This window comes from Tubulanus polymorphus, chromosome 1 (genome assembly GCF_964204645.1).
Source record: "Tubulanus polymorphus chromosome 1, tnTubPoly1.2, whole genome shotgun sequence".
Taxonomy (NCBI): Eukaryota; Metazoa; Nemertea; class Palaeonemertea; order Tubulaniformes; family Tubulanidae; genus Tubulanus; species Tubulanus polymorphus.
Window position 1 is genome coordinate 18,934,816 of NC_134025.1, and position 26,194 is coordinate 18,961,009.

The 26,194-nt window shown below is 36.3% G+C and overlaps 2 protein-coding genes across 9 annotated transcripts in view; one reads left to right on the forward strand and one right to left on the reverse strand.

Annotated features, from left to right (window-relative positions):
• Positions 1 to 221: 221 nt before the first annotated feature.
• LOC141915448 (uncharacterized) overlaps positions 222 to 26,194 on the forward strand; it is a 134,488-nt gene continuing 108,515 nt past the window's right edge. For 7 of the 8 annotated variants that reach the window (XM_074806974.1, XM_074806976.1, XM_074806977.1 and 4 more), the window contains exons 1-4: positions 222 to 509; positions 4,443 to 4,573; positions 16,423 to 16,541; positions 21,971 to 22,130. In XM_074806974.1, coding sequence (XP_074663075.1) covers positions 246 to 509; positions 4,443 to 4,573; positions 16,423 to 16,541; positions 21,971 to 22,130 — 674 coding nt within the window. In that variant the 5' untranslated portion in view covers positions 222 to 245. Of the gene's footprint in view, positions 510 to 4,442; positions 4,574 to 13,532; positions 13,633 to 16,422; positions 16,542 to 21,970; positions 22,131 to 26,194 lie in introns of those variants that run through there. The other variant, XM_074806981.1, reaches the window with a different exon arrangement.
• LOC141915199 (uncharacterized) lies at positions 23,384 to 24,803 on the reverse strand. Its single transcript, XM_074806646.1, has 2 exons — positions 24,405 to 24,803; positions 23,384 to 23,608 (listed from the first exon to the last, which is right to left on the reverse strand). The coding sequence occupies exons 1-2, from the start codon at positions 24,801 to 24,803 to the stop codon at positions 23,384 to 23,386; spliced, it is 624 nt and encodes a 207-aa protein (XP_074662747.1).

Consider the following 26,194-nt stretch of genomic DNA (forward strand, 5'->3'; position numbering starts at 1 on the left):
AATCGACGTCAGATGTCGGTTGTTTTAAAGAAGTGAGTTTCTAGAATCCTAAAATGACGCCTAGGGTAGATAAGTTTCACAACCGTTTTAAAAGATATTCCTAATCTCCTAGATTTGTTGTTACACCTAGGCTACTTCAACCGAACAACTATGACTGTGGCGCCACTGTGCGACTCCACACGAAACTAGCTCGTTGAGGTTCAAGGCTGAAGTTGGCCATTTGTATATGGAGTGCAGCAGGGATTATGGCGCTGCCTTTGGTGGGCGATAGTGGTGGTTTCAGAAACGCCTATGCCAAGAGACAAAGTCAGTTAGAACGCTGGTCAGAATCCGAAACTAATAAGCAACCTGTTACGCTAAAACACGACCTGGGAAAGGTTCGATTTCCCGAGGATTGTATCTTTCTCGCCGCTTGTGCTCAATTCGACAAAAAAGAAATCGAAAGACTCCTTGAAAAAGGTGCTAATATCAATACAGGAAATATAGACGGTCTGACTGCTCTCCATCAAGTAAGTTTAGGGCCGTAGTAAATTCATTATTTTCATATTAGACCCAACTACATATGAATGAATCACCATAGTCAGGTGAACTGCAGCCTCTCAAGGCCTACACAAGAGCCTACTACATAAAAGCTGGGGGGATGTTTTCATTTGTTACATTGATTTTTCAAACAAAATGGTTGCCTTTGCCACTTTGTATGAAAAGTACTGGGCGCTATTGCACTTTCGTACCCCCCTCCGAAAAATGTTTATTTCAGCATATTTATTATCAGGGAGGTCTAGGGATTCAAAATCAGTAACTTTTGACCCAAAAAACTTACTTTTAGTTGTTTAAAATTTAGATATTTTGGGCCCTAAATCGCGTGTAAAATCGCCGATTCGCGACGTCAACAACGCCATATTGGATGTCAATCAAAGTTTCTAACCCTCTACTGAAATGTCATGACATTAAAACTTTGCAAAAACCATGTTTTCAAACATAACCATCTCTGAAAATGACGCGTATGTTTGCATTATTTTCATACTTAGCTATTGATCTAAAGATGTTCTGATGAAGAAAAGTTATATGCCCAAAAACGAAATTTTGTCAATTAAATTCAATTAAATTTATTGAGATACATTTATTCAGATGTGTTTAGGTGGTAATTAGTGCGGAAACATGGCCGACCCGTCGGTTTGAATCGAGGAAATCGGTCCCAAATTATCAGAATTTTGGCTAGGAAAAAATTTTTTTTGTCAAAAGTAATTTATTTTGACTCTACAGACCTCCCTGATAAATAATATACAGAAATAAAAAATTTTCGGAGGGGGTACGAAAGTGCAATAGCGCCAAGTACTGTAAGGCCTGGGGTCACAGACGATCTTAACGCAGGATTATTCCAGTGAATGCTATTTTGCAACCCTGTCCCTGGCCTACTGTCTGGGGTCCGACTGTTTGTCACACATTTTTTTCGCGTGACGTTTCGATCCGTAATTTCGATAGATCTACCATTATTATGCATCGATTTGTTCAGCAAGGATTTTGCATTCAGAAATATTATGGACAAAATTTTTGCTTAAAGTTGTTTTTGCTCTCATTTATCAGCGATAATTAACTCAGCGTATGCTTGCGTGATGCTGAGGCTCAGAATGATTGCTATGACGTGATCACCTTCATGAGTGTAATAAAATACTGTAGGTGGCCACGGACAGATGGACTACCTTACGGACCACGAAATCTGTTTTGCAGCCACATTATGCGAGTGTATGCTAGTTAAACAATCGCTTAGGCCTAGGGCCTAGATGAAAACACTACTGGTAACAAAGTTAGGCCTATGCCAATTCATGATTTATTTCTGAATGCAAATTTCTTACTGAATGAATTGATGCATAATATTTACAGATCAATTGATTATTAACGAGATCGCGGACCAAAATGTTGCACAGAGAGTATGTGTGACGAACAGTAGGCTAATGCTATTATGCCAATGCATGTACTACATAGGGCCCTATGATAAGATCCTTAGGCCTACTAATGAAAATAACAATAAGATTATTAGGGTTAGGGATTCGATAGGATAAGGGTCCAGATGGTTAAGCTACCTGATACTTGCACAAATTTCATCCTGCACTGGCACGTTCTTTGGCGTGCCAATGATTTATGTCCTCAGGAACAATTGCAGGGAGTGCGTGAAGGGAGTGTTGGGGCGTACCTAGAGAGGATTTTAAAATTTTCAAAAATGCACCAATGTTCGCCTAATGTGCGTACCTCTTGGTAGCCATGGTTGGATGCTGCGTCAACTGGGCGCGAATATTGCCGCTGGTGCATCTCGGCGCGTTCCATGCTTTTCTCCTGTTTACCTAGATGTTATAGCATAGAAGCTATCAGATATAGACCCCTCTGTTCTGCAATAAAAGTAACTCTTTGACATTTGGCATGTCGTATCGTTCACAGCTGGTCGAGGCATGTAGCATGAAGGCTGCTGGAATGATGCTGGTTGTGTGTGACACTACGGGAAAATGTGGTGCGGTAGATGTGAACTTTGCGCGAACAACGCTGAACTTATGTGTAAACCAGTCGAGCCATTGCGTGTCAATGCATGCCAAACCAGCACATTTGATATACTAATTAGCCATGTGCTCAAACTGCGAATTCAATCAAATTTTATTCTGCAAAAAATATCAAATCCAACTCAATTTTACTTTATTGACTAAGGTAAAACAGCAAATCTAATTCAATTTTGTTTTATTGAGAAAATTTCAGCAAATTCAATTCTATTTCACATTCAAATCACTAAGACCAAGGGAAAACATTTGTCGGCGGTATTTGTTCCTGCCAGCTCCAGTCACTGTCTGTGCTACTTATGAAAACACGATTGAATTGTGTAAATTATTAGCCTGGGATTGACTAGTCCGCTTATTGCTGGGAGTGTATTTGGACAAATTAACCGTCTCACAGAAGGCATCATTTGCCATTTTATGAAAAGCTGACATGCTGGCCATAGTGCCCCTTGGGGCTCTTGTATTCGCATATTTTCAATGATACAAAATAGGATAAAGTTTTGACTAATTCATAGGATTCTAAGAGAGATTTAAGTATTTCTACAACTTGTAACAAAATATGCATAGACTAGTATTATGATTGTAAGTAGGCCTACTACGTAATTTCACCATCTAATGCCCTATGTTCAATGGATGCAAAAATTAACTATCTTGAAAATTGCCACAATCAAGCGTCATGACCTGCAACTTTGTTATTGACTGTGATTATAAAATATGCATATACCAATATAGATTGCAAGACTTAATTTAACTCCCCCTAGTGGTGAGAACAACGGGTAACCCCTATTCCATGAGAGATCATCCTTGCTTGCCTGGGTTTGGTTGCTGCCTCTTGACCTCATGCCAATTTAAACCCTGGATGCTAATCTTATATTGGTTTTACACAAGGTTGCTACACAAGGTTGCTGCACAGCTGCTACTGGTCTGTGCCAATCAGATGTGTTGTTTTTCAACGACAGATTCGTTCTATCATAACAACTCACCTGATTGGCTAGATATAGACTGGTGACCGCTGAGCACCAATGAAGGGTTTATAGTGCAAACAAATGTCGAGTATCAAGACTAAGTTAAAACATGTTGATGTTTCCTCAAAAAACCATTGTCCAGATATGAATGAGAACTGCGTAACTAAATAGCTGCTGACTGATCCAAAACCCTGTCTGATGTTAAACTGGAATTTCAATGTAATATGATAAACCTAGTAGAATTCACAGTTCAGACCTAAGATGTCTTTTTTTATTTAAAAAAATCATAAGACAGCCATCTTGTTTTCGATCGACCCAATTTTTCTTTTTTTATATGAAAAACCATGTAGAACCTTGAGTTCAGGCCAAAGATAACCTTTTTGAATAAAAAAATGTCACAAGACAGCCATCTGGTTTCTGATCGACCCAATTTTTCTTGTAATTCTAGGCCCCAGGCCAGGGGGATACATACGCATGCCAAACCTCTAGATTTTATTGAAGCATTTTCAAAAATTTTCCATGAAAACTTAGAAAAATGTGCAATTAACTGATTTTATTGAGTGGCCACAAGTCAGCCATCATGATTCCAATTAGGCCAACTATTGGCTGCAGTGACTCGGAGAGATATATTCTACAAAAATCAAATATCAAGACCATGCATCAAAGTTTGTGAAAAGCTTCCCAAGAAAACTAGATTCTGTCTACAGACCATGGATGAGAAGTGAACCAATAGCCTGCTGGGACTAAAGTCTCAATAGGGTTAAACATTCTGGTCATATGATGGTTCCTGGTTGGAAATGATGAATTAATTGCTGATTTTAAGGAATCATTATACAATATCTTTGTCAACTGATCATAAGCTTGGCCTGATATAGTTATGATAGGCCTTAAGAAATCTTAATCTAATTTCTAATTTTGTTGTGCATTTGTGTTTCAGGCATGCATCGATGGAAAGTTGGATATGGTGAAATTTCTGGCGGAGAGGGGGGCAGATTTAGATGTCTGCGACAATGAAGGTTGGACTCCTCTCCATGCCACTGCGAGTTGTGGATTTTTAGATATTGCCAAGTAAGATATTATTTTCTTTGAAAATGCGTCTATTTCTCGCTACCTACCCATCCCATTCATTGGTTTAGATTACAAAATGATGATGAAAATCATTGCATTTAGTACATGAATTTAAGAAATGAGATGGACACTGCCCGTAGCCTAATAGAATACGTTTTGTTTAGCAAATTTGTGTTACTAGTTTGTATGTTCATGGTATGAATGAATTTAGTTCCAGGAAATCAGGAATTTGTCCCCTATTGACTAGGACATACATAGATTCAACTGTCTGTGTAGTAGCTATATAGTCCAAATTTACGACCTTTTATTCAGGAAATACCAGATTGTTGACACAGTGTAGGGAAACAAATGCGCAAAAAGACAGGAATTTGCTTACTTTTTATGAAGTGTCTTCAAAATATAGTAATTATGAACAGATTAACATAATTTGATAGTAAATACATTGAAACCAAAATGATAGTTATTCAAAAAAGCTGTTTGAGGCATTCATTTTAAAGCATTGAGAATCAACGATGAAACTATTATCCCGATTTTATTTTATTATATCATCTTGTCCTATTTTCATATTCGGCAAGTCATATTTCTGTTTTACAACACTTCTAAAAGGATAGAATTTAGATTTTGCTTGCATATTGTCTCTTGAAAGAATGTGAATTTACTGAGGACTATAATACACTCAGAACAAATAGTTCTTCAGAACAACCTTTTGAGGTTCTTCCGCTTGCCTCTGTGGAGGAAACCTTAAAGGTTCTTCAAAGAATTAATATTTATACATGTGAAAGAAAATGATATATTGAACTGGACACAAAACCTCAGACTTAATGAGAACTGGAGTCAGACATGTTTCTAATTTGAACTTAACCCTTACAATAACACTACCGTGTGGCATACGGTACAAACAGGCAAGCTAGCATACCCATATTGTATGTGATACGGTATCGCTTAACCCTTCTAGAAGGGCATGTCTATCTATATCAGCTGGTGCTGCCATATGCATAAGATCCAAGATGGTGGCAGCCAGGAAAAAACAATTTGGCTGGATGAAATGGTTCAACAGCTCGTAAATGATGCTGGTGACTTGAGAGTGATAACGAATATGACAGCAGTAGTTCAGAAGATGAGACTTAGTCAGAAAATAGGTATAGTGTCGGCAATGATTTCGATGATGATGAAAATGAATCAGTGACAATTTTTTAGACCTGCTGATCCGGTTGTCATGGCAACGGATACCAATAACAATACTAAAGAACCAGAAACTGTCCATCCTCTATGTCACATATATGCAAATTATTCTTGTAATTTGTAGACCCAATATTTGTCAACACCATGATATATACTATATCAGTGTCAAATACATAGGTAACAATTTTCTGAGACCTGAATTATACCCCAATGAAACCCCTTACATCCGGCCTTCTGACATATCGGTGGAAAAGTGGGTAAATTAGTGGAAAAATAAATTTTTGAGTTGTGTTATTGCTTTGAAATTGTTACTACATAAAGTAAGGATATTTTGCATACAATTTCAGTTGAAATGGAATAGATCAGTGCATTTTCCTGGGAGACGGAGCAGTTTATCCGAAACTTTTTCGTGAATTTTTTTCATGGCGGCCATCTTGGATTATGTGACCTTGACCTCGAGTTTACTTATACCCAAATTATTTATGTCTACTTTTTATCCCGAAAAGTTATCCACAGCATGCTATATAATTTTTCTTTGTCAGATACCTTGGTAACTATTTTATGAAGCCTCAAATATACCTCTATAAACCCCTAAATTCCCTCCGGTTCAAGAGGGGAGACACTGCGGTATTGAAAGGGTTAAATATACACAAAGTTTTGACATAAGTTGAGTATACATTGACAGCCATTTTATTTAGGCTTTATAATGTTATAAAGTGAGTCAAATAGCATCTCTTTCAACGTAATCCATACTCAACATGCATATTTGAATATCTACATGCAGGCCAGTACCCAGGTCGGGTGTGTTGGGTGCAAACACACCCCACAAGATCCCGAGTTCCACTTTCTTTTGTCTAAGAAAAATTTCAATGACTTTGTTGTATGAAATATTCTCTTACATTGGGATGCATCTAAAACGCTTAAAATATTCAAAATTTTCTTGGGAAAGGTCCCACAACCCCTCGCAGGGGCTTCACACCGACAGCGCCTGCAATCACCAGCTCCACCATCAAATAAGTTCCACCTCATCTAAATTTGCACCCACCCAAGAGAGGCGGCGTACGGGCCTGAATGTAACACTTCTTGAATATCCAGAATTAAAAACTGTTGAAAGTGCACAAGGCCTGCAATACATGTTCGTATGATTGGCCATGGCACAGGTAGAATATCCAGAGTTTGTGTCCAATCAAGAAAAGTTCCGTCTGGTCTACATATGCTATTAGTCCTACTGATTGTGCTGATCTTGTAGGACATACCAGTCATTCATAGTAGAAACCTCTTAAAGATAGAGAACAAAAATCTTGGAATAGAGCAAAATATTATCTGAATTATTTACTTCAAAACTTAAAAAATCATGATGTCCCAATAAAACAGCTCGATATCATTTAACTGGTGAAATAAGGTCTGAACATAAGCCTGGAGTTGATTTCATATAAGTTTGTATACAACTGTAGGCCTCACATTTCAATTTGATTTTAACAGTGTTACCCAAGATCAAACATTTCCTCTTCCTGTATAAATAAATTCGAGAAATGATGTCATTGGATGTCTGTTCTATAAAAATAATGACGATTTAAAATCATGAGTAAATTTTGTATGATAGGCCTAAATGATGTCCTATTCTTAGAATTTCCTGACATTAATATTCAGAAAGAATAGGGTTTCTATTATCCTCTGATAGAATAGAAGTTGGGTTTTTTTTAGGAACCTTTTGCTAGAAACCAAGAACCCCTTTAAAACATGAAGATACCTTTTAGGTGCTGTAGAAGCTTAAGGTTCCGTGATGAACTTGTAACAACTAGGATTTTCAGTGCACTCGGGAACTAGCTGGTCAAAATAAATTCAAAGTCATCAATTCCCCGACCGACCGCAACTGCTCAGTACAAACTGCCAAATAAAAGTGTGTGTTGTGTCCCTCATTCTGTTTCAACTGACTCTTATATCTATATATATATATTCCTGCATAGTAACAAAAACTTAGGTATGAAAAACAAAGGTGACAGACAGTGAGTAGACAATTTGAGCAACAACATGCCATAAACAAAGACAGAAAGAACATATGACTAATTACTTTACAAACACGACTAACAAATACATTTCTAAACAAAACAACAAGTTGCTATACTCCACTTTACTTTCTCTGCGACTTTTGCATATACGCTAAAGTCGAGAAACTACTACAGGGTTAAATCATGTAAAAAAAACTAGGAAAAAAAATTCAATAGTATCCAACCATACTTGTTGACCAAGCGCAACAACGTTACAAAATTTAAAAAAAAACCATATCTCTAACGTAACAATACTTGTTGACTATAAAGCCCAACAACGTTTCAAAATCATTAAAAAAAACGTATCTCAAACGTAACAATACTTGTTGACTATAAAGCGCAACAACGTTACAAACTCATTAAAAAAAACGTATCTCGAACGTAACAATACTTGTTGACTATAAAGCCCAACAACGTTACAAAATCATAAAAAACCGTATCTCGAACGTAACAATACTTGTTGACTATAAAGCCCAACAACGTTACAAAATCATTAAAAAAAACGTATCTCGAACGTAACCGGGTTCTCCACCAATTGTAACAACTAGGATTTTCAGTGCACTCGGGAACTAGCTCGTCAAAATAAATCCAAAGTCATCAATTCCCCGACCGACCGCAACAACTGCTCAGTACAAACTGCCAAATAAAAGTGTGTGTTGTGTCCCTCATTCTGTTTCAACTGACTCTTATATCTATATATATATTCCTGCATAGTAACAAAAACTTAGGTATGAAAAACAAAGGTGACAGACAGTGAGTAGACAATTTGAGCAACAACATGCCATAAACAAAGACAGAAAGAACATATGACTAATTACTTTACAAACACGACTAACAAATACATTTCTAAACAAAACAACAAGTTGCTATAAACTCACTCAAATGTGGTGAATGTATAATACGATAAAAACCCACTATGTACAAAATTCAAGAATTTTAAAATCGATAATTTATTTTATCAAAAAATCTATAAGACATTACGTTTTGATCTCATCCTAGAGATCATCGTCAGGTGGTGATTTTTTGATAAAATAAATTCTCGATAAAATTATTTTAATTTGCACATAGTGGGTTTTTTATCTTAAGTATCAAGAATGTTTTAGAGTGATAAAAATAGTAAGATGTTGCTGTTATGTTTTCAATACTTTTGACAAAAATGCTATATATCTTGTAAGCTAAACTGTTGGATTGATTCTGAAACAGGGTGGCCACTTACCTGGAAATCACAGAATTTTCTGTTCTTTAGAAAAGTCAGGGACATTTTATAAAAAGCTATAGTCAGGGAAATGTGTTGAGATTGCTAGATCGCTTGTAAAATCAAACAGTTTCTGTCTATGTTATATGTGCCTGTTAATTGATTGGATTCTTGGCAGATGAGTTGGGGAAAACAAAGTGCATGTAAGGGAGAAGTCTGGGAAAAAGTCAAATAAAAGCTGTGTCAACTTGGTATATGACCTGTAGCTTGGCCTATACTTGATGAATGAAACGCCACACCATTGTGCCAGTATGTTTTATGCTTTTACTGATTTCCATTTGAATGCATTAGAAAAGGTTTTCATACCAGAGGCCTAGTTAAAACAAAACCTTGTTACTACTACCCTATACAAAACCTAGCAATTATACACTGTTAAAAAAAATTGGTAAATTGACCCAAAAAAAAAGTTGGCAGGAAAGTTGACCCACAGGTGTAGTAAAATTACTACATATAGTAAATTTATTCACTTAATAGTCATTCTTAAACAGCAATGATAGTTAATTTACAGTAAGTAAATTTACATTCATTAGAATTGTTTTGTTGCAGTAAGATTCTATAATTAGAATTTCTGCTTACTGATTGGCTGAAATTTTGTCTGCCTCCGTTTGGCCCCCCTACAAATATTTTCACACCCGTTTATACCCGTTGCATTAGTTTATACAATGATTGACTACCACACAAAATTTCAAGGCCTAATTCTCCACAGCAACGCTATTTGGTACATAGTTTCGTATTAATATATAGACTAGTGGAAAGCCCGATTTTTAAACGTAGAACTTATTAGTTCATTGCATAGGAATTGAGTAGGAGCATTTTAAAGTGGCCGTGCCCGTTGAGACCATATGGAATCCCCCATGACAACTGTAATCAAATCCAACAATGTAAGAAAATCATCGAATACTTTTGGGGGAGACCATATATCCTCGGGCGCAGGTCAAGTCGGTCCCAAGATACTCCGTCCCTTATCACATGTATACTAAAAATGTCTTGGAACCCATGGAGGCCCGTAACAGAACTATAGATAGCAAACAAATATGTTAAGTAGGCCTACCGATATGATCACCTGTTGTGCAGCAGGTAACAGGTAAAAAACAAAAATGTTCAGTCACACACGCTAACGCCTCAGCCCAATACAATCACTCTGGTGATGAGTGAGTTTATTGCTTTGAACCAGCTGCAGTACCTCGTAGGTTATAGTAAGTGGGTAAATTGCTTTTTTATTTACTATCATATGTTACATTTGAAAAACTATTTGGTCACCTGGCAGCCGGGTCACAAAGGCAGCAGAACTACCTTATCAACAGTAGCTGTCTCGAGTCAGTGGCTATGCCAGCAGAACCATGCGCCCTCTGAACAGTAGGAGAGACTACAAACAATTTGGTAAATTTATACACTGTGAGGAACTTGATTTCGATGAAAAGTTCATTGCAGGATTTAGTCATTTCCGGAAAGCCTTTTCAATCTCCAGAGGAACAGAATTTGTCCGTTTGTAGGTTTGAATCCCATACATACATTACCATATTGTCCCGGGCAAGACAAGTATCCTCACTGCCTCTTTCCACACTGGAGTAAATGGGTCTGGCTTGACAGTGCGCTATAGAAATGGAATTTGATTATTATATTTATTATCATTATTATTATCAGCTTCGATGATGTAGTTACTTGAACTAGCCTATATGACTATGAAAATCATTTCACCCTAAAATCAATAAAAAACAAGTCTGATCCTATATGTACGTAAAATAAGAAATTTTTATTCATGGAAATCGTTTCATGATGTCTTTACTTCACTGATCATACTTTTGTTGAGAGGGTGACATTTCTTATTTAAAAAAAAATTATGTTTAAGGTAGAAAAAGAATCTTGTGTGTATAGTCCTATTTTTGCATTCTTCTATCCAAGTCAATCAAAATGTGAAAAACTGTAACAACTAGGATTTTCAGTGCACTCAGGAACTAGCTCGTCAAAATAAATCCAAAGTCATCAATTCCATCTTGATAAAATATCTTTTATTCAAATGCTTGGTCGGCTTCCGACCGACCGCAACAACTGCTCAGTACAAACTGCCAACTAAAAGTGTGTGTTGTGTCCCTCATTCTGTTTCAACTGACTCTTATATCTATATATATATTCCTGCATAGTAACAAAAACTTAGGTATGGAAAACAAAGGTGACAGACAGTGAGTAGACAATTTGAGCAACAACATGCCATAAACAAAGACAGAAAGAACATATGACTAATTACTTTACAAACACGACTAACAAATACATTTCTAAACAAAACAACAAGTTGCTATAAAACTACATCACTTGGGTATTGTAAGGGTGCCTGTCGATCTTTCTAAACCATCATTAAGACATGATTAAGCCATATCTCACTCTGATATTTTAGCCGTCCGGGGCGGATTTAGACCTCGTCGCCCGAGTCACTCGGAAGTGCCCTTTTTTACTCTGTGTATCAAAATTTGCCGTTGTTACCACCCGACATACACAATAGATATTTTCCCTTAGTATATAACCTATGTTTCTTGACTAAATGCCTTTCAGAGATACTCTGAAAGCTCTAGAATGATAGTAACATTTCAACAATCTGCCCCGAAACAACTGTTTACACGGGAGCCTAATGAGTCCGAACCTTTTTGGCCTAGGCCAAATCTGGCCCGACCAAAAATGTCCAGGCCCGAGCCAAATTTTAGCACCAGACAAATGATTACGTTTGAATTGCAACTGGCACCGGAAATGATCCACTTCGCTTTGTTTGAGCATTGTTTGGTATCGAACGAATGGTTTGCGTGTGAATGCGCTCTCTTTTTAGGCACGGCCCAAATTTGGCCCGAGCCTGATCCGTACCAATTTTGCCCGGGCCAAATCGTGTCCGTGTGATCGTGGCTATAGATCAACCCAATACATGTAGGTATACATACCAAATAAAATGTTTTGATAATGATATTTGTAAATCGTTTTGGTGTTGTGCCAACTGCCAAAGCTTGAATGATGAAGAGCATTATGAGCAAAAAAAGATTATTAAAGGGGTTCAGTATTCAAATAACCTGACTGCCTGTTCGATGTCCGAAATGTTAAGTGTCATTTTGAATTAAATTCTAACTATAATCATTTCATTTAGATTTGTGCCACTATTCTCACTCATGATTCTTACAATCAATTTTAGATTAGTTATGGGAAAATGGATGGCTTATTCTGATTTGAAATTGTAAAATTCAGCCACAGTGCAGATTAACTAAGAGAAATGGAAGAAATTAAGTTTGAGGATGGAATTCACTGTAATTAGTTTTCTTGAATCAAACTAATTTGACCACTGTTTGAACTGAGGTTATTGATGGATTCTGCTATGTAGTTGTAGGCCTATGCTTCTGTATGTTTCTCTTTACTGAGCCTGGGAATCAACCCTTCTCTAGTTTCTACACTATCTATTTATAGTGCTGTACTGCACTAAAATTACTGATGTCTAACCCAGAAATCCAGCTGCTCATACATAAATAGACGTTAGAGCAAGTGTGGGTCATACCCCTTCCATCAATTTGTTTGAGTATTTTCCTATTTTAGAAATTCAAGTCTACTAGCATTCCTAGACAGTATATCTGGTTAGTAGAAATAATAGTAGAAATAATTTTTGAATAAAAACTCATTATTAGTCCATTGAAATATCTGAAGGGAAATCAACATATTTCCTTTGGTTGAATATATAATATCCATGCCTTTTTAATTGATTCGTGAGGAGTCCATAATGTCACTAGCTGTCTTGCTTGTTAACACATCATTTCGTAGTTGAGTTGAAGTACATGTAGTTACAGATCTTGGTTCCTTTCATTTGTGGTTATGATATGAGTCGTAACAGTGTATTTATTTATGAGCATAGACAGCTTGGATCTTGCAGTTCAGCAAACTGGTTCATCATATGTGGCTGCAGTTTTTCCCCACTTCAAAAGTTAAGAAGTAGATAAATTAGTATTGTCATCCGATTTACTCGAATGAGTTGAAAAGGTGTATGCTGCAATGCATGCAGAAATTAATTGATACTTAACCTCAATAAAACAAAATATATGATATTCCATCACTATCAATGTAAAGCCCAAACAATAATTTCCAAAAAATGATGGGAGAATAGGAGATTCACTAGAAAGAACCACCCAAACTGATTTTCTTAGACTGACATATACACGAGAATTCATAACAATATCCATTAGAAATTAGAAAGAATCTCCCAAATCACGGGTATCATAAACAAACCAGAAAACCTTCCAGACCCTAGACATCTTACTCTTTACTACACACTTGATCCCTTACCTAAGGCCTACTTGCCTGGCCAGTCACGAACCGAAAATAACTAATGCCTAATCATTACTTGATTACTGCACAACCCTAACGATGTTTGACCTTTGCCTAATCGCCAAATTCAATACAATTTTATCATTGAAATTGTAAGACGGTACTACATTTTCACCGCTAAAGTGAAACATCTTGTTTTTTTCTCATTTCTCATGTTGGCGAAGTCATCATGGCGTAAGAACGCAATGTTTTATGTCCAGCTGGGAGAATCTTCTCATCACTTTTGGGTAATTTAGTATTTTGTGAAATAAGAAATTACGGTACTAAGACTGGACTAATTATCCCTGGCAACAAAACAACACAAAACGTATCATGTTGTAAGCCAATCCAGTTTTAAATGTCGGATCGTCCTTCTATCACGATGGTGAATTTATAATTTGCATTTATTTGGCTACTAAAAGTAAATTGAATTTATGATGGCTGGGTATTCTAGGCTTTGCTTGACCCTATGAACACCGCATTCATTTTTACCCATCAGATTATGAGTTTAAATTTAAAAATCAACTTCTCAAACTAGCGTTTAGTGTATATATTATGCCTCCGATGTATATTTTATATATCTACGTATATCTTTTTCTATGAAATTGAATAACTTGGATGGGGATTGCTGAGAAACAGTGCCTATTGAAATGCATTAGGTTTTTTTAAGCTGTGTGTATTTTCTGTTATACCTCTATTGCTATATTGTTTTATAGCATTGAGAGTCACTAGGGAGGTAGAAGGAGCTAGCTTCCATTGCGTAAGCCTATTTTAAAGAATCAACGAGTTGTTTCAATAACTGAATCGATCATATATAAGGTACATACTTCAATCAGCTGCTGTGAAGCTAAAAATACTCTACCAGCATAGCTTAGCTCTCTGCACTGTATTGCTACCCTGTAGTCCATCGAGGCCCTATAGTTCATCATCACATACATACTCTACATAGTGCGTCATAAGGATTCATCAAAAACCAATAAAAGTACAATTTGATAAAAATGAATTCATATTCATCGTTATTTAAAAGGTTTTATTTACATAGAACTCTTCAATAACTTTTCAAATGTTAGTTAGGGTTGAATATCTACAACCCCTCTACAATGAATATTCAAAGGAAAATGATTTGTCGACTTATCATATCTAACCATATTTAGTCCCATGCAGCAGTTTGGAGCTTTTAATTTCGAAATAGGCCTACATCAGCACATTACAAATCTTTCATGAAATGAATAGTCCTGAAAGATAAAGTGAAAAATGATGTTATTAATAATCACAACAATCAAATGTTATATTGCATTGAATATCATTAGAAGACGTATTGAAATAGTAATGGACATATGATTATATCAGAAGCGGCAGGCATGAATCGAAATGATAAGTAAATCGGATTATTCAGTCAAAATGGCAGATGTATACATGATTTTGGAAGTCTGATATAAAAGTAGGACCCTCACATGGGGATGCTGGTGGAATGACGAAGCTATGTACGATCTGTGTAGGGCCGGCGTGAATTTCATCGGCGGCTACAAGCGGTCAATATAAAAATGTGTAAACATATAATTTCAATATTCAAATGTTTTAGAAAATATGTTCGATATCAGGAGTATGCAGGTTTCATGAGATTAGCAATGTATAATAGCATAGCTGTCATATACGGCTCCGTGTCCTCTGATGACATGTGTATTAAGTAACAATTCAATTCTTTATTGATCCTCATTACATATAAAATTCCAAATTCAATAAAGTTACAAATATTGAAATAAGAAAATACAACATACAAAACACATATGTAATTCATACAGCATAACATAAACAAGTAATAAAAATAATGACATAAAAATAATGAAATTGTCTATTCAACCCAGACTCAAGAGGATATAGAGTGACAGCCGCCCGACGCGGGCCCGCCGGCTGGCTAGGGCCTGCCACACGATATGCTCCAAGAGTCATGATGAAGCAGACATCAGATGAGCTCTTTCCTTAACCATGGAGGCAATTAATTATTGACAATTTTCAATAAAACAATCAAACCACTACTGAGTCGATGACCTGCGTCACCTCACCCAATCGCCAAATCTCATAATTCCCTGAATTTTTAAAAATTCGATTTCAAATTTGCAATTCCATATTAGCTTATCCCAAAAATTCTATATTTTTTTCGCAGGTGTCAAATAATTTATTAAAATTGATTTTCTTGTTGCTTTTGTTTTGACTTAATCAATGTATAGACTGATGAGGCAGTGAGGCATTGAAATATCACATTAATTTTTACCTGATTATCATTATTGATATGGAGATTCTCAAAATCACGACCAAGGGCGTAGCACCCAAAATCCATTGGTGCACGAAATATTTTCTGAGTGTCGGGAAGACGAGTGCTAATGGCATGTTGTCAGGAAGTGGGGTTAGGGGCCTTCCCCCAAGAAAATTTTGAAAATTCGTAGGTCTTAGGGAAAAATAGAAATCGCTTCTAATTGCAAAATCTTCTTGTGGTGGGCCCCATGTCCCCTCAAAAAGTGAACAATCACTCATCATTTCAATTCTTACGAATCTGCAGTTGTTGTTTGGGTATAAAATAGACCTATCAATATTTTGCCTATTTAGGTATGTTTTTCTTTAAAAATTGCTTAATACTGTGATAGTGCAATACTGTCTATTGATTATTTTGACAATTCCATTCAATTGATGTTTTATTGTTCAATATATGCTACGTCCCATCAAATAAATCTTGTAGAAATGGGAACTGTACAAAATAAATAACGGTACAGTTTAATGAGTAAAAGAGTAGAACAATGAGTAAAACAATTTAAATTCCTGGCTATTCTAAACACTTACCAGTTTGATCAGTGAAAGTGACCACTTCCGAGTCAACACAGTAACATTGGTTAATACAGAAATCTGGTAAACATGGCGCCCCTGTGGAGATAATATTCTTTGCTACAGCATCACAGCCTTTGGGCTTCTCGTTTAATCATATTTTCAAACATCTACCATGGATATGAGCTTTAGGTTAAGTGTAAGGATTTTGTGTTTTGTAGATATTTGTTAGATAATGGCGCCAATATTGCAGCTGTTAATAATGATGGTGAACTGGCTGTTGATATTGCTGAAGAGGATGATATGCAAGAATTTCTCGAACAAGAAATGGGATTACGAGGTATAGACGATTTTGTCTTCATATTTTTAGTTGCTTAAGTCGCATCAAGAGTCCAATTATACCGGTAGATCAACATCAACGTTCTGCCACGTGCTAGTGATCTTTCATTTGTATCCCCAGTGTGATTTCATGACCGTATCAATAATGAAAAATCTTTGATAAGACCAGACTGTCAATGAGATTTACAATTTCTTTCTGTTTCAGCAACAGGTATTATTATTCACTATGACTATTTTTGGCTAGGCTTATCAACGTATCATTCACCAATGGGCTGGACCCATAGTCCATTATTAATTTTCTCTCTTCCCCTGAAATTTTTGATAAAGGCCTATGATAATTCTTGATTGATTGCTAGGATTTGTTTAACTTCTTTTAATAGATAGGGAAGCGAACATGGTTCCGATATGAAGGAAGGTGGAAGAAATCGGAATTCGAAATGATAAAACTTAAAATGAAAGTCACTGAAAACAATCAATATTCTCGTAGAAATAATCTGAGATTCTTTAATATTGAGCATTCTTAGGGTGAGAACTGTAAAGAAATCACTGTGTGGTCTCTGAATAACCATTTGAAAGATCAAATTAAGCCATTACGTTCATGCCGGCATTGAAATCGCGCACAGAGTGCCCTCAAAAACCCGGTCAACCGGAACTGATAAGGTTAATGATCACGAGATTCGAAATGAGATATATTTCAATAAAAAGCACTTAAAAGAGGCAGATTTTTATGTGTCTTTAGACTTATGCCCTGAGATGAGCTCTATAAACAAGAAGGCTGAAGAATCTGGTTTCTTTAAGAAAGTTTGGGCAAATGCAAATGGTGTGCTGTTCGGCAGTAAGAAATCTGATGGATCTAAGCATAAGCTGAATCTTCTTGATCCTGCCTTTGGAATCCTGCAGTAAAAATTTCAAAAATTCTGAACTGATTAAACTCTAGCATGTGATCCGGTGGTGTTCCGAGTTTGGCAGCTGAACTTATAATCGTTTGTATTGCTTGGCAGGTGTGACTATTCTACCCAGAGTGAGAAGAATATCCATGATCAAGCTTTCTGAACTATTGTAACTAAGCCGAGCAGTACTTTTATAGTAGAACGGCCAGCGTGTATTCATTTCACCAGTATAATCTGGTCTGTTGAGCCTCGATGCTCCTGTTATTAAGTTTCCATCTCCATGAGACTTAAAAATATAAATAGTTGGTTCCAACTTAACCTGTCCCTTAGAAGTTTAGATAAATACGTTTCTTGTTTGCGTGTATATGATAATAGTAGATTTTTTTTTCTTTTTTCATATATTACTTAGCTACTAATTGATTTAGTTTTTCAAAATTTATCAATCAATCTAGTTCTAGTCTGAAATATACCAAAATATTTTTATATGGATTCATCTTTGAATACTTGTGGAAGAAATATCCTTTTCGGTGCCTGGAGGCTAGGCATAGGTTAAAATGCCTGTAAATTATTTGCATCACAGAGTGTGTGCTGGAAATTTCAGAAATTGTTTTCTATTACCTAGGTGTAAAAATGTATAGACAATAGCCAATTTTGGAGCCTTATTCTAATTTTATTCAAAATTCTTAAAATCATCCAAATAGGCATTGGCTTGTTGATCTTGATATGCCTCTTTGAACTGGAAGTGTTTGTTTAAGTTAACTGCCTTTTCGCTGTGTCTTGTGACAAACTGTCTCAAGAAATAAAGAGCTATTACATGTGGACATTTAATCATTAAAGGAATATAGAATATAGATGAAATATGTACAACAATAATCATGGACATTTAGTGTTGTTAAAAGACCAAGGGAAAAGATATATCTGAGGTATTTATTCCTGCCAGCTCCAGTGGCTATCTGTGCTACTTATGAAACACAATTGTAGTGTGTAAATTATAGGTATTGACTCAACTGAGCTGGGAGTGAATTTTGACAAATAACCCACAGAATGCATCATTTGCCATTTCATGAAAAGCTGACATGCTTCTCTGTGAAATAAATTCTGAATTGAATTGAATTCAATTGACTAGTTCCTTGTCTCTTCAGAGAGCTAGGGGGCGATAGTTTATGGTGGCATTCCACTTAATCGGATGATCATAGTGAATTGTCATTTGAAGGAAATGTAACTCATTCTTGCTTTATGTCTATTATTCAAATTGAAAAATCGTGGCTCCTATCTATTTTCATGTTCGCTTCTCTTCAAATGAAGTCACTCGAGTTAGTCTCGTTTTTGGTTTACCTTTGTCAGCAGTATGAGGTTGACATTGAGCCAATTCATGTAACATCGCGGTACGTTTTTTTATGTACGTTTTTTTTCATTGGTTCTCAGGTTAAACGACGTATAATCGATGCGATTGAAGACATGACGAACCTCCGCCGATGACATGGTCAACTCTGTTTAAATTCGACGAAAAACTGTTTTTGGCTGGAAAATTCTTAGCTCTTGCGTATAAAATTGTAATGACCTCGATTGGCGGGCGTCATCTCTACGAGCGAATGTGATTGGCTGTTTTTGGGATATACGGGGAATTCTGGCGCTACTAAAATAATTATGGAGAAGCCATTTATGGCGAACGTTTCATTGGACTAGGTGCAAATTTTAAATGCTCATTGCTGGTGAGAATATAATTATTTCACATATCGCCATAGGTATTGTTTCATTTTAATACCCAGTGATTGTGTTGATTGAGATTGAAGTGAAGCGAACGTTATTACACAAGGCCTCCGCGTACGCGGGAGTGCTAAACATTAGACTGTTGCACACACAAACACACGCTCATACAGACTACTATATGGTGATGCTGTAACGCTGCTTGGGGCGTGCATGTTTGGTATGATAACAGGCTGAAAAATCGTCGTAGCAGAAGATGAGCGCTGTGTTTTCTGTTTGATAGAATTTGTAATAAATTGTAATTTCTTGTGACCTGAAAATACTAATTAGCAAACTATAGGTATAGATCGAGGTCTGAATATTGTAGGTGTAAATTCCAGGATTTAAAACGATCTAATACTACGCCCAGTGTTTTAGCTTCCGCGGCCATACATTGGAAGAGGTTCGTTTCCAAGACTCAATATTCAGGCACCCCTTGTTATGTGACATCATATGAATTTTATTTGAATATTTTTTCATATTGTGAAAAATACATTTTCGAAAATATAAAATAGTTTCCAATGCCGCACCTACCTGTACCCTACGAAATTTTGGACGTAGACCATAAACAAATGTTTATCTTGGGGTCTTATTTGACTACAAAATAATTCTTTTTAGGAAAGATAAAATACAATATAAACTTATAGAACCTTGAAGTCACGAATTAAAAAGATTTTTCAAGCAATGCCCTTACTCCAAACAACCTCTGGCTTTCAAGGTAAACCACACTTTGCCCATGGGCAATTTATTTTCCTTTTTGGCCACACCATAAGAAAACCCTGTTTCTCGGGCCCGACTGACCCGATATTCGTCGTGTCAGATAATCATTTTCAGAATAAAATACAATTGCCTACCAACCCTTTTTCAAAATTTTGGGCAAAATAATTTTTTTCAAAAATATCGGCATCAAGATCAACATCATAAAAATATTTTATTTCATCGGATTTAACAATTTGATTCTGGAAGTGGTGCAGCCATGCTCAGACAACTTCTTTTTTGGCTAATCGGACGACATTGGATTGTAAAATTCCAGGAGTTTCGTGAAATATGTTCAAAATATAGGCCTAGTTTTTTTTATAGGTAATCGTACAAACACCTCAATTTCCTTTTATTATTGTGGTCTACTAGCTGTTAATCATATTCCTTAATAAAACTTTGTCCATTAACTAGTATTTATGGGACCTACCCCATTTTCAAAAGTAAACCAACAATTTTTTTTCTGTAAAAAGAAAAAAATTCCCTACCTTCCTACCCATTTTGATGATTGCCCTGCCTGTGAAACAGGATAATTTTTCTTTACAGCAAGGTTATTTCAGCACAATCTTCATAAGTAATCTAGCAATTATCAACATATGATATATTCCGAAAAGACACCACAATATTCAAATAACAACCATCTAATAGCTTGTACTAACTTGGTTCATGTCTACAATAAAACTTTTGTGTTTAAGGGGCGGATCCAGGGGCATGTTGTGATGTTGTGACCATGTCGACCAATAAAAAGGGCATATATTCTTAATTTGGGCAAAATAAAATTTTGGGCAAAATAATTTTTTTCAAAAATATATATGTGGCCGACCGACTACCAAACTCTCCATTCATGTAATACTTTTTTTCTTTTAATCAGAGCATGATATCGGCATCAAGATCAACATCATAAAAATATTTTATTTCATCGGATTTAACAATTTGATTCTGGAAGTGGTGCAGCCATGCTCAGACAACTTCTTTTTTGGCTAATCGGACGACCTTGGATTGTAAAATTCCAGGAGTTTCGTGAAATATGTTCAAAATATAGGCCTAGTTTTTTTTATAGGTAATCGTACAAACACCTCAATTTCCTTTTATTATTGTGGTCTACTAGCTGTTAATCATATTCCTTAATAAAACTATGTCCATTAACTAGTATTTATGGGACCTACCCCATTTTCAAAAGTAAACCAACAATATTTTTTCTGTAAAAAGAAAAAAATTCCCTACCTTCCTACCCATTTTGATGATTGCCCTGCCTGTGAAACAGGATAATTTTTCTTTACAGCAAGGTTATTTCAGCACAATCTTCATAAGTAATCTAGCAATTATCAACATATGATATATTCCGAAAAGACACCACAATATTCAAATAACAACCATCTAATAGCTTGTACTAACTTGGTTCACGTCTACAATAAAACTTTTGTGTTTAAGGGGCGGATCCAGGGGCATGTTGTGATGTTGTGACCATGTCGACCAATAAAAAGGGCATATATTCTTAATTTGGGGCGGAAAGGCATATCAGCAAAATTTTTGAAATTTTATTATCATTTTAGAGCTTTCTGAGCATCTCTGACGGACATTTAGTCAAGAAACATGGTTATATATTTAGGAAAAATATCTATTGTGTATCTCAGGTGGTTGCAACGGCAAATTTTGATACAGAGAAAAAATAAAAAGGCACTTTAAAATTCCGACCGTGTTGGGCGACACGGTCGACATGGTCTAAATCCGCCCCTGCGTTTCCCAGTCCCCGGGTTTATTCATGTAGCAATGTGGAATTGAACAGTGGAATTGAATAGCGGAATAACAAATGTTGTTAGTTTCAGGGTCAGTGGTTTATGTGTAAGGTCTCCAGGGGGCGTTGAATAGCGGAATTAGTTAGTATTTCCATATTGAATTGGTACCTAGGCATATTTTGTTACTTCTATCAATTGCAAAATTGTAGCTAATGACATTTTCTATGAATGTTAGGAGTTTCAAGGTCATAGTTTTCACCATACATGATGTTCACCAGGTGTTGTCAATTCATTTCTTTTAGGTTTGGATGCCGATGCGGCTCGACGGGAAGAAGAAGAGATGATGCTGAATGATGCTAATAATTGGCTTAAAACTAAAGTTATCCGTGAAACTCATCATCCAAAAACAGGGGCCACTGCTTTTCATGTCGCAGCAGCAAAAGGCTACATAAAAGTCCTGAAGTAAGTTTATGTTCAAGTATTATTCATTTGTCATAGTCAAACTCATGCAAGCAAACAGCTAGAAATTTCTTATGGTTATTTTTAGTATTGCTTGACGTCTATGACATCATGCCAATGCTAGTAAAATGGATTTAAAGTCATAGGCAAAATTTTTTTAGAGGAATAACCCTCACCCTGTTAACCCTGCACCCCCTTCTAGGAAGCCAGTAAAACATATACAGGTAAAACATATACAGAATATCATAGGCGGCACCAGGAATTTTCTTCGGGGGGTTTGAGTACGTAATTTTTTACTAAAAGTCGCCGAAGGGCGGAGCCTGCTCGGGTGCGGAAATATAAAACATTTTTATCAGCGGAAATTTCCGCAAAATTATGTGAAGGAGATGCATTCTGACGCTATCTACTAGGCCTAATACCAACGAATACGTCGAGAACGACAGGACCTAACCATCCACATGTATTAATGATTCCATCTAATATTTACCCCGCATCCGAGCGGGATCTGCCCTTCAGACAGAAATATTTTAGGCTTAACGACAAACGCTACTTGTCATATGACATGTATGACAACGCGTGCCTCTGTAACCGGCTGGTTGTTGTATCGGCAGGCTGGCTGGGGAACTAGCATTTACACCAGCGGTACAGGATTCCATCCATCAGGAACAACAAGGCAGTTAAACCTTATATGTACAATCTTTATTGCATCCCGGAATGAGAATGATTATCATAGCTTTACATAGTCTTTATATACAGAATCATGAGTATAATGTGAGAACTAGGTGTCAGACAAGTTGTAGACATCAGGACGCACAAATAAACACCTAGTGACATGTTTGAGAGACATTAATTAATTATCGATGAGCACTGACTATAGCTAATTATCGTGAAAACATGTTGAGTAATGTCACATGTTGATTACGACCTTAAAGCACATATTGACACTATAGTCATAAGTTATATTATATTATTATTATTATTATTATTATTATTATTATTATTATTATTAATAATATGTAGTAGAGCTATGAAATGTTATGAACTGTTCGATATGACATTGTAGATCTATATGATTATGAAATATGCAAATTATATCAGGGTGACAGATGCCCCTTGTCCAATTAAATTTGGTCCTCCAAATTTGCGGAAAACGCAGATACTATAAGTTCATCAAAACTCCTTCCATCGCGAAAACATGAAAGATTGACTTTCACCGCGCAAAAATGTGCAAACGCTGGACAGTAACATCCAGATTATCAGTCATTCACGAAAGAGTCACATGTTGTCGTTATATACGGACGATGCGATGATACGTTAACTGTAATTTTGAATGATCTGCAAACGATCCCCGAATTCTGGTTGGTTCTGCGACGAACAGAAGTAGCGACGTGTTGCGTAGTTATAGCGTCCCGAAGATCAGTTGGTGATGCAAGTTGCAAGTAGTACGCATTTCTCTGTTTTGAAGATCTTTCGATTACTGACTGGAAATAACTTCGTGACACAATGATAGTAACATGCAACATTTGACATCAGAGCAGAGTTCAGGCAATGACACAACACAAATACAGTTACCCTTGTCAGCCAAAAGGAAAAAATTATCATCATCCAAAATAAGTGGTCAGAAGTAAATAAAGAATAACCATAGTAATTGAGCAAAGATGACACCACCAGCATAACTGAACTGTTTTAACACCTATCATCGCAGTCTCAATTAATCCACGTTATATTATATCATTGATAAATTCATACCGTACCGTACACTCATCTCAGTTATGTCTCGTATTAGATTTACAATGACGTTATTTGCGTGTTTTCTACGAAAGATTTCATGCACTCTACTTAAAATGACTAGTATATATTAATTGAACGTATGAACTATCCGATCTTTGAACCGTTCAGGGCGTAAATAAACTGAAAATATACGTACGAGTAATAAGCTGATCAATTCATCGTTAATATCCATATGATATCCTGGAAAGCTTAAGAAAACCTACTGTAGCTACTACTGAGTTTCGAAGAAATAGATTTTAAACGAGAAGCGTACTGACTTTGTGTGCCAGGAGGTGTTTCATACCAAGGCCGCCATGCAGGGGGAGCGAACCGCCCAAATAAAACATAGTATTCTAAGACTCCCTGGTCGTTGAAACGTGTTGATACGGCTCGAGCGGCAGTAGGTATAATGTTTTTGAGCTCGGTTTCGGTGGGAGGCCTTTCATTTTCCAAGATGACATGATATATACCCCATACATGTTCAAGACTCTCTCCGTAATCACTTACTTCAAACCAATCTCGTTTTGATGCCCGGTACCATGGACTGTCATGGTAATATTTTACGAATAGCACATTATTTTGAAATTTGGTAGCAACAACCGTTTTTCCTGTAGGGCACGGACATAATGCTCGACGATTTCCCGTCCGAATAGCTTCTTCGATAGCGACATTACTTGAATCTGAACTACTCTTAACGCTATCCTGATTCGTATGATCTTGGTGAGTTTTCGATCGAGCTGAACAATATACACTATTTACATTCTCATTATTTGATGAGTCTTCATTAGACATCTGATTATCAAATTCCTGGAAGCGATCATTAGTAACATATACACCCTGTATTACGGTTCCATTTAATTTTCTTCTAGGTTTTTCACGTATCTCTACTTCACTAAGATTGTACATATAAGGTTTAACTGCCTTGTTGTTCCTGATGGATGGAATAACAAGGCAGTTAAACCTTATATGTACAATCTTTATTGCATCCCGGAATGAGAATGATTATCATAGCTTTACATAGTCTTTATATACAGAATCATGAGTATAATGTGAGAACTAGGTGTCAGACAAGTTGTAGACATCAGGACGCACAAATAAACACCTAGTGACATGTTTGAGAGACATTAATTAATTATCGATGAGCACTGACTATAGCTAATTATCGTGAAAACATGTTGAGTAATGTCACATGTTGATTATGACCTTTAAGCACATATTGACACTATAGTCATAAGTTATATTATATTATTATTATTATTATTATTATTATTATTATTATTATTATTATTAATAATATGTAGTAGAGCTATGAAATGTTATGAACTGTTCGATATGACATTGTAGATCTATATGATTATGAAATATGCAAATTATATCAGGGTGACACCACTTCAAACTGGCACAGTTCGAAGCGAGATGCTTTGTCATGTGGCAGTAGCTGGCTCGCAAAAGCTATTAGAGAAGTTTCCCAATATCACGAATACAACTTTCATCACTTGCCGATTAAGACACCAGCTATTAAAAGTTTAGCCCATTAATTTTGACTGATGTTTAATATGATAGGGCCTATGGTTTAATTGATAGTGATGGACCGAAATTGGTTTTGATTATGTGTCACACGTGAAGGCAAGAAATATTATGGACTTTGTCCATGTTTGTTTTTACAAAACGGACGATATCAATAGAAACAGATGCGATGATCGAAGGGGGTCACTTTACGTTAGATTATGCCGGGACTCAACCCTTTTCATTTGAACATTTCTTGACGTATCGGCCCCACTCCGCGCGGTTCCGCCACCGTGCGGGATTTACGCGAAGCAGCAAACACAAACATGGCCACTCTCTCAATTTTCAATGATAGAAATCGTGTGTGCATTTCAATTATTTCGGCTGTTAGGGTTTTAAGGAACAATATAAGTTGATGATGTGATATGGCGATGTTAATTAATGATAATTCCGCAGTGAAGCTAGTCACGAACGGTGCCGATTGAGTGTACATCTGCCAAAAACACTGAAATGTGCGTAGTTGCGTAACTATTTGCAGTGAATTGCAGACAAAACATGAAGCCTTAACGGCCGTTTAAAAAAAAATTATACCAATCGCAATTGTAAAATAAAAATGAGATAGAACCTAAGTTAAAATTCTGGCCATTTCTAAAATGTTATTACTAATTTTTAGTCAGTGCCGAACGTTTAGTTTTCCAACAATAATGAGGGGTGGTAGGTAGTCATGCAATTCAAGTCATCATTTATTACACGTTACTTCCGTGTTGTTGAAAATCTCGCGAGTCCTGGAC

What these genes read in the sequence shown, in the direction of transcription:
- LOC141915199 (XM_074806646.1), bottom strand. Translation starts at nt 24,803, where the DNA reads ATGTACAATCTTAGTGAAGTAGAGATACGTGAAAAACCTAGAAGAAAA. An exon ending in CAAAACGAGATTGGTTTGAA is followed by an intron (nt 23,609 to 24,404) that starts GTAAGTGATTAC and finishes AGTTATTTCCAG; the next exon opens with TCAGTAATCGAAAGATCTTC.